Source organism: Hippichthys cyanospilos, chromosome 12, assembly GCF_059441005.1.
Source record: "Hippichthys cyanospilos isolate Australia breed blue-spotted pipefish chromosome 12, RoL_Hcya_1.0, whole genome shotgun sequence".
Lineage (NCBI taxonomy): Eukaryota > Metazoa > Chordata > Actinopteri > Syngnathiformes > Syngnathidae > Hippichthys > Hippichthys cyanospilos.
Window position 1 is genome coordinate 10,549,884 of NC_142380.1, and position 9,908 is coordinate 10,559,791.

The following is a 9,908-nucleotide window of genomic DNA, read 5'->3' on the forward strand; positions in this document are numbered from 1 at the left end:
ATCAAAAAATACTTTGCCATAAATTCATAAAATGCTTAATTAATTAATAACATATGGAATTAAATGAATCAATGTTTCATCAACGGTATCATTAATTCATCAAAGTACTAATGATAATAAGTAAAATAAATATACATATAATTTAATTATTTCATTGTCCACTGTTGTGATGTTTCATGAATTTATTTTATCTGTCAAACATGGCGGCTACGATGACGGAAGACCTTGATGAGCTTTCAAGAAAGTTGGGCAGTGATATTTTAGACCAGTGATTTTCAAACTTTTTTGGCCACCGCCCCCTTCACCGCCGGGCCAAAATGCCAACGCCCCCTCTTTACCCCTTTCCAACGAACGCTAGAACGACTATATTGCTAAATGTCTCAAGAATTGGTTGATTCATCAATCACAAACAGTTTGAAGACTAAAAAAAACAATTTTAATAAACAAAAAAGGTTATCATTTATTCTTCAATTACAACACCTTGAACTGAACTTGAAATAAATTGTAAAACTGAACGAGTAACCATTAACAACTGTCCTGCCTAATGAGATGGGTGGGTTTGGTGCATTGCAATCAGACTGTCAACATCAGGATGAAGGTTTGTCAGGAGCAGTCTCAGATCACCGCGCTCTGTGATGTTAAGTTTGTTTCTTTGTTTGGTGAGGAGCCTTGTCACAGCGCTGAACCCCCTTTCAACCAGGTAGGAAGTCGGAAAAGCAATGAAAAACAACTTGATGGCTTTCCATAGGGTTGGATAGCGTTTTGGGATCGCTGTTTGCATCCAAAAGGCTTGGTAAGAGGTTTTGAACTTTGGTTTCAGATCCTCATCATTTTGCAAACTTACAAGTTCCTCTTCTAGATGGGTTGGCACTTCTGTGCTGGGTTCAGTGAACGGATCGATCACCCAATCAGGGATTTCAAGAGAAAATATGTCGTTAAATCTGACTGACATATCTCTGTAGAGTTCTGCTAAATGAGCGCAGTACACGGCAATGTCATCGTCCTTCACTCCCGTTTCCTTCTCCAAGTTAGACAAACAAGGAAACTGACGGAATTCGCGTCGTCCAAGGTTTCTGCTGTAGAGCTGTAATTTTGAGAGGAATGCTGAGAGGACGGACTTGGCTTTGATTAACGAAGTCTCATCACCTTGCAGCTGCAAATTCACTTCATTGAATTTGTAAAACATTTCAGTGAGGTAAGCAATATCTGTCTTACTCGATTTCAGTTTGTCGTAAAGCTCAGGATTGGGTTCTTGAAAAAAATCCAGAACACTGTTAAACAGTGTGTAAAACCTTTTTAAACAGTTACCTTTTGACAACCACCTAACTTCTGTATGGAGAAGCAGGCATTGAAAATCTTCGTCATTTTCAATACACAGCTGATGGAACAGTCGAGAATTGAGAGCATTTGCTTTGATTTTGTTGACTGCAGTAATCACAATAGATAAGGATTTATTTAGCTTCTCACTCAAATTCTTTGCCACTAAGTGTTGTCGATGGATCACACAGTGAACTGTGAGGACTTCCGGAACAGCTTTCTTCAAATAACTTAGAAATCCACGGTGGCGACCAACCATGGACGGGGCGCCATCTGTAGCACATGAGATGATGTTTATAAGTGGAATGCTTTTTCCCTGGAAATAGTCCTCCACAGCTCGGTACAGTGATTCTCCTTTGGTATCTGTTTCCAGGAGACGTGCAAACAATAATTCGTGACACAAAGATCCATCCTTGATGAAGCGTACATATGCAAGAAGTAGTGATTGATTTCCCGGAAGAGTGGATTCGTCCAATTGCAAACTAAACTCAGTTGTCATCAACATCTTACAGAGAGTCTCTTCGACGTTTTCAGCCATTTTGTCCACTCTTCGTTGAACTGAGTTGTCACTGAGAGGAATCGATTTTATGATTTGTTCAGGAGATTTGTGCAAAACTGTTTTAATAACCTCTTTAACTGCAGGCAGAATCAAGTCTTCTCCGATAGTGTGGGACTTGCCGGCTTTCGCTATCAGCAAAGAAATGTTGTAAGAAGCCTTCAGACCGTCATCTGAATTTTTCGATGAGGAAATAAACATATTCATTGTTTTTCGCTTCAGAAATTGATCTCGAAGAGTTTGAAAGAACGCCAATGTTTTACCGGATTTATTGGGATGAATCTTCTGTAAATGTTCGAGGAGCCTAGACGGCTTCATTGCTTCATTTGAAAAGTTTTTCTCACAAACCAAGCACATGGGTTGTTGCGGATTGGTCGGTGATTGTATAAATCCATACTTCAAGTACTCTACAGAGTATTGCCTGCACTTCTTTTTCGATGTTCCTGAAGCTGCCATGGTTATCCCTGAAAAAAATGCAAACTGTTTTTAGAGCCAAAAAATTTCGTTTTTAGATAGCATTGAGCTTACCGTCTAAAATGATTTCTGTCGTGATGATGAGAAAATCGCGCACGTATAGTTGCTTTCTGGCAGCTATAAAAACTGACTTGCATCTGGAGAGAAGCTTAAATAAATAGAAGACAGGCGCCTCAGATATTATTCGCTAATTTCGTTTCTTTAAATAGACCAATGCGCAGTTCACCTCGAATCATAAAAATTGATAGCTGATGCATTAAGCCGGTCGCTGTGCGCATACGTCTGTGGTTAAGCGTTGCCGGCGCGCTATTGTGTGCTCCTCTGCGGCTGACTGGATGGTGGTGGTTTCCCCAGTCGCCTGCATCGACGATAAACTCGCGACAGTTAGTGATATACGGTATATGCGCGCTGCTCGTGAGCGCTCGAGCAGACAACGTTTCTTGTTTCAATAAAGCTTGTTTTTTGTCGACTTTTTATTACAGACAATCAATTTTTCCGGTCTTTCTACAAACACCAACGTCACATTTCAATGTAATTGCTCAATCGCCCCCCTTCACTATTTCAACGCCCCCCATTCGCCTGTTTATTCGTCAGCGCCCCCCTGAAAGTTCACACCACCCCCCGAGGGGCGGTACCGCCCACTTTGAAAACCACTGTTTTAGACTTTGCTGAGTATGTGGAAGCAGGGCCTGCAGGAAATGATTTTTTACAACATAAAGCGGAGGAATTTATTGAAGTTGTTTGAGTTATTTCCACACTTCCCGATCACAACATTGACCCAAGTGTGACTGCAATTTTAAAAGAAGTACAGTTGTCCACTTTGGTCCCTCTCCTGTCTTGGCATGAAAAGCAGGATCATCAATCAGGTGTAATGACCCACCCATCAAATTTTGACTGGAGAATTTGACAGGAAATAAATAGATAATTGATGTCATTTTATTTAATTAATTAACTAACGAATAAAACCTTGTTTTATTCCATTTCTATATTTAATTATTAAATAAACAATTATTTAAATCATGAAACTTTTAATTACCAGTAGTAAATGAAACAGTACATTGATTAATGACAATTTCCTTTAATTATTTAATGGTACATTTATTCATTTAATTTGGGCACTTTCCGTCCTCCTTAGCTTTTCAGTGGTCAGTGCAATGTAGGTTAAATCAGTGTTTTAATGCTGCATCTTGTCCTCATCTCGTCCAATTGGCATCGCTGACCAAAAAAGGATTATGCTGGTTGTAATTTTGTACATAATGTTCCCTTCTGGAGGAAAAAAAAAAAAAAAAGAGCGACAGACATTTCCACTTGCTCAAATTGTAAACACCCCAGCTGGAGTTTATCCATCCAGGATGAACCTGACACACTGAATGATGACGGTGTTGTTGACACTTTCCCAGAAGGTTGTTTGATTGAGATTATATAGGAGTGTACAAGATGTCTGGTACAGTACATATTTGCAGTGTGTGGGATTATCAGATTAACTGGAAGCTTCTTTGGACCTCAACTCAACTAAAAGAAAATAGCATGGGAAAAGCATGCCAGTGCCCAGCTTTGCTGCCGTGACCTCTCTTTGGAGATACAGTATATGGTGTTTGTAATAAAAAGCATGTGTGGAAATATAATGAAGGGGTTAAATAAAACGCAATGTCACCTTTCCGAAGTCACGCAAGTCAAACAGGTCGAAGGCATCGAACAGGTCGCTTTTCTTCATGCCAAACACGTCGCAGCAACACATCAGGAAAGTGCGAATGTTCTTCAAGCACAGAAACTGCAATGGAATTATGTAATTATGGAGTTATGAATAGGTATATTAATCACATCCGCCATATGAATGAGAGTATAGAACTTGGGATCATCCGGTATTTGTTTATTTTATTTTGTAATCTGAGGAAGGTCTTCTGGTCACGTCTAGAGCAGTGGTCATTGCTTCTTTTCCAATTATGTACTCACTATATGTACATTAGTAATTTTCCAGCCAACTGCCCACTAACCAGCGCAAAGCATTTTTTTAGCAATATTTCTAGGCTTAAAGTATTCAGCAACTCCAGATGCAAAGGAGCAAACACAAGCTAACAATTTCTATGTTAGAAATAATTTGCTCTTAATATGAAAAGAAAATGCACTGTTCCTGTCACAAAATTAAAAAGCATTAAAGTACATTGACACCTGCAGAAATGAATATAATGATAACATTTCTTACACCCTTAATGTAGAGTACCCTCACGGGTACTCACTACCCTATTTGTGACCACTTTTCTAGAGAGTTACATTTTCCAAAAGAGGCTATACAATAAAGAAAAATACTATATAACATATAATAATAGTTGAACGTAATTAGTTGTTTAATTAGGACTCAATAAACAATATAAAATTAAACACTGAAGGAGGAAATGTATCAGTATTAGTCAGTCTCATTGAATATCAGTTTAGCGTTTGATATAGTAAATAAAGGATTGCAAGTATGTGAAGGAACATCATGAGCTGCAGGAGATTTTAATAGGACTCCTGCAGATAGCATCAAGCCTAATTTAATGTTTTCTAATGCCATGAGAGGAAGAGTACACGTTTCTTTTCAAATTAAGAGAAAATTAAATGGAGCATGAAGCAAATACCATTAGTATTGCTAAATTGTGTGATAGTGACTCCTTTTCAACATGTTCCATGCTGTTATTTTGTTCTATACAGATGTACTGTATAAAGTGACGCAAATTTTCAGTGGACAAGCCATAAATAAAACAGTGAAGGTTATACAAGCTATTTTCTGGAGTTTCTTGATAAAATACACATGACACGTCAAATGTAGTGTCAAAGTTCATTAACTCACAGCAATGTTCGGCATGGATGGCACAGCTTTGAAGTTTCTTTTCATCCAAAAATGTCAAAAAATTTTGGACACGTTAGAAACTTGGTTGGAAATCCAGCTTCATTGTGCTATTTGTTCCAACAAGTGATACAATCCACAGCAGGAGCAGGAGAAAAGCTGAAGCGTCTTGCCACGGTCGAACGAATTTCAGAACTCTGACAAATAAAAGTCCCAATGTGCATCTGGTGAAAGCAGCACTGGAGGAAGCCTTGTTTGTCCCACAACAGTGCACTCCATTGACCCCGATGCCATGCTTTCCACGCAGGGAGATTGCGGGTCCCCATGAAAGGGAGCCGTACATGTATGCTTTTTTTCACTCGTACGTGGCCTACAGCTGCGGGCTATCCTACTGTTTTGTCATCACAGTCTAGTGAGTAAACACAAGAGTGCAGCGTCCAAAGCCCTTTCAACTGACCACACGATTTCCCACCATCTCCTGGCATTAATTATCACACATCTGTACATTTGCCATTTAACATGACCTTATAATAGGAAGTATGACTCCTGGGGACATTTTAAGAGCTCTCGCCAAATGGGTGGATCAAAGTCAGGATGTGAGTTATCTGGACCCCCCTGAGAGGCCACGGGACAAATTAGAAGGGATCCTTTGGACAAACAGTTTTTTTCTTTTGACTCTTTAAGACATAATATTGAGATTTATTCAGGTGCACATGCTTGAAGTCTTGACTGTACAGTAGAATCATGCCTAAAATTGCGGTACAGTTGCTATCGCGACATCACGACGACGTGATTGCGAAAGTATAATTAAAAAAATGCTATGATAGTATCATTTCATACATCTGGTTCATGCATACCATGATGCATCAAATCATGGTTTCCTTCCTATATACTGATGCACAGTTGCTTTATTGTGACACTGTTGATATCATTAAAAAACACATGATCAGGTCATACTGTATCATAGAGTATCATTACAATGGTATCATATATGTTATGATGTATCAAAGTTGTCTTCCAATTATCAAGTTCCACACAATCTCTGAATAGTGATACTATTATTACAGCATACTATATCGATAAAACTTGATCATTTATTGATGCATATTGATTATCAAGCACTTTTTAACATACTATCAATTTGGTTGGAAAAATAGTTCTGTATCGCATTTTCTTTTAGATTAGCAATACAATAATCTCACCTGCAAAATGATGGCTTTTGATATGTATTGTTTATCTCTCACTATGTGGTATCAAGGTTGTCTTGTAATATATAGTCTCAATTGTCTTGCAGCATATTAATTATCAGGAAATCACTGTATCATGATACTTTTGATATCAGTGGAAAAACTGCAATGCTATCTTACGTTATCATGTTGTACTGATCATGATACTTTTGATATCAGTGGAAAAACTGCAATGCTATCTTACGTTATCATGTTGTACTGATCATGATACTTTTGATATCAGTGGAAAAACTGCAATGCTATCTTACGTTATCATGTTGTACTGGTAAAATTAGATTGTTACTATCATGAATTCATGACTAAAGACATCTTAGTAGCTGACAGTAAATCATTTATCATGTACTATAGTGATGTTGGATTGGTACCTGGGACATCTGCGGCCTGAGGTTGATGCGCTTCAAGTCGATACTGCACGGCCTCAAGTTGTTGAGCAGTTGACACAGCAGCACGCCGTCTCGTAGCGTCTGCGCCAGGTCAAACACCTGCGCCGTGTCCGCCGTGATGCGATGGTTGGCCGGCAGCACCTTGCAGCCGATGAGCCACGCGGCACACTGCCTCCAGTACTCCATGATGGACATATGAGCTAGTTTGAGAAAAGATAAAGTTGACACGCAGAAAAGCACCACATGACTACAGCTGCGTCGCTCGCAGCAGCGCAAGTGGAGGAGGTGCAACTTAAGTGATGTGGGTCAAAAGTGGGCAAAGCTCACTCCTCCCCATTCCTCCGCCTTCAAGTGATATTTCCATGAAGGTGAACATCTGTCTCTCTCTCTCTTTTCAATTTTTAAATACAGGACCAGTCAAACTTTTGGAAATTCATAAAAATTAAAATTCAATTGAAATCAACAAATCCAACATTTGAAAATGAATGGCTGAGAACGGAGTCATTCCATATCAGAGAGCATAATCCACATCATAAAGCTGACTGAAAAAAAATACTGCTGTTGTTGTGCCTACTGTAAAGAAATTAAATAATGTTATGAATATTTCTTCTTAAGAACTAAAGCATTAATCCACAATTCCAGGACATTTTTAAATAACGAAAAGCAATACCGAATCAGAGGGATGTTTCCAAACAATTGACTGCTATAGTAAGTTTTATTTATTTATTTATTTATTTATTTAAGCGTTTGTAGTTTACAATGAAAATGTGTTTTAAAGTGCGATGGTTAGCACATCAGCATCACAGTTCAGAGTTCAAATCTAGCTCGTGCCCGCCTTCCTGTGTGGGGTTTGCATGTTCTTCCAGAGCTCACGTTGGTTCTCTCCGGGCACTCTGGCTTCCTCCTACACTCCAAAATTATGCAAAGCAGGTGTAATGGACATACAAAATTGTCCTTAGCTGTGATTGGGTGCTTGAATGGTTATTTGCCTTCATGTGCCCTGTGATTGTCCGGCAACCAGTCCAGGGTGTTCCCCGCCTACTACCCGAAGACAGCAGGGACAGGCTTGCCAGCAACCCTACTGAGGATTAGCGGCTACAGATAATGGAAGGGTGGACGGACGAATTTTCAATCGTTTTTCATTTTTAAAAAGCATTTTAAGGGTCAGTCGCATTGATAATTCTAACAATATATAGAATATTTTCATGTTTGAAGAAGAAGTGTGAAATGTGTTTTGCATCGGGGAGGATTTGTATGTACTGTATATTTTTCCACTTTTGGGGGAGGAAAAACAAAAAAATACTATAAAATCTGCAAACATTTAAGGGTTTAAAGGTATTTTTTATTATTATTGCTGTTTTTTTTACATATACACTATGTAGTTATTTATTTCTATAAGTCATGCATGTAGTAAAGTGCACAATTTTAAAAGACTGAAAATATTTTTTAAAAGAAAGAAGTTTTTATTAGAAAAGTATTTTAAAATGATAAAAAAAACATTAAAACAAATGAAAGCACAGTTTTTAATGCTGACCACTTTATATTCTGACCAACAACGTGCAATGATGGACATGTAGACTGGCCAGTGACTCTCAAGCAAGATACACAAGCCCAGCTGTAAACTTGAAACATTTTGTTTACACTTACTCATATTTGATCGTGAGATAAAAACTGAGTTCCTGTCAGCATGCAGAAATGAAAGAGAGCTCCCCATGCAGTGGGATCATTAGGACCATGACATAAACACAGGAAGGAAGCTGTCTTGTTTCACTCCGGATGTTTTAGTGTTCATCACTGCATGGACTAGATGACTTGTGCAGTCTTTTCAGTTGAGTCCAATGGACAAAAAAAAAATACTCTTAACACATCCCACCCCAACAGATAATTGCTTTGAATATTATTTTAGAGACAAGTTACCTGGCTTTTGCTGACTATGGAAGGCATGGGAAGAAATGCTCAAATTGTCATTCTGTTTTTTGTTTTTTGTTTTTATTTGGTATGTGTATGTCACACTTTGAAATGAGACATAAAACAGAATTAAGTGGGATGTGCGATTGGATGGGGCAGGAAACTTTTCAAAGTGGTTCATTTCATTCGTCATTCGGGATGAATGTTTTTCTTGCACACCATTGGAGCTGCATTTGTTCATTTACATTCAACCATCAGCTGCAGCAGCCACTATAGGTGATGTCCTAAATGTGCTTTATTGCTATTGCGGTCTTTGGCCGTCTTCCTTTCTCGCATCTGCAGCCATACATTTAGTTAGTGAATTAAGAGCGCATAATTTGCCGGATTGAATGTGGTTCAATGTGAAATGAGCATAAATCTAGTCTTATTTTCTCCCTTATCTGGAAAATCCGATTACAACTCGATACAACTCAGGTCCACCAACAGCCTGCTGATGGAACAGCAGGATGTCAACAAAATAACCAACAGTTTGGCCTAAAGACAAATCTCAGGGGCTTCGAGTGTTTACAAGTTGCTGATTGGCAGTCTGTTTTTGTAAGAGTGTATTCTTTATGTCAATGGATTTTTTTATTATTATTATTATTATTCATTGGACTATTTCTTTTATTCATTTTCTAATATTATTTGTGTTTTATGTTCATGCTCTATAAATAAAGTTCAGTTGAGCTTATTCTGTGGTCTGTGGTGCATTAAGCATATTTTTTTCATTGCACTCTTTTTTTGTCAAAACTACACGAATATATGTGCAGGTGTATACATAAACACACAAATGCAGGCACATAAATATGGAGGACGGAAAGTGCCAAAATTCAATTGATAATTATACCATTAAATAATCAAATAAAAGTATCCTTAATTAATTCAATGTATAATTAATTAATTAAATGTGTTATTATTTAAATGATTGTATCATTAATGAAATGTTTCATGATGTTTCGCATCAATGTTTTATTAAATGTGTCGTTAATTGATTTTAATGACCATCCATATCATTATTTAGTTTCTAAATTATTTATTCACGTTTCTGTATTGGAGCTTTTCATAAGTTCATTTTCTGTCAAACACTCGCATCAAAGTTTGATGAGAGGGCCCTAACACCCGATTGGCTACCCTGCTCAGACCACCCAAAGTGGAGTACG

At 38.0% G+C, this 9,908-nt stretch overlaps 1 protein-coding gene and 1 long non-coding RNA gene across 5 annotated transcripts in view; both read right to left on the minus strand.

Annotated features, from left to right (window-relative positions):
- Positions 1-7,062, minus strand: part of LOC148414805 (guanine nucleotide exchange factor VAV3-like) — a 43,875-nt gene extending 36,813 nt beyond the window's left edge. For all 4 annotated transcript variants that reach the window (XM_088429234.1, XM_088429235.1, XM_088429236.1 and 1 more), the window contains exons 1-2: positions 6,784-7,062; positions 4,002-4,118 (exon numbers count right to left, since the gene is read on the minus strand). In XM_088429234.1, the coding sequence (XP_088285360.1) occupies positions 4,002-4,118; positions 6,784-6,996 (330 nt within the window). In that variant the 5' untranslated portion in view covers positions 6,997-7,062. The remainder of the gene's footprint in view (positions 1-4,001; positions 4,119-6,783) is intronic.
- On the minus strand, positions 414-2,983 carry LOC148414807 (uncharacterized). Its single transcript, XR_015867431.1, has 2 exons — positions 2,402-2,983; positions 414-2,337 (listed from the first exon to the last, which is right to left on the minus strand). It is a non-coding gene; the product is annotated as an uncharacterized LOC148414807 (long non-coding RNA).
- Positions 7,063-9,908: the final 2,846 nt, after the last annotated feature.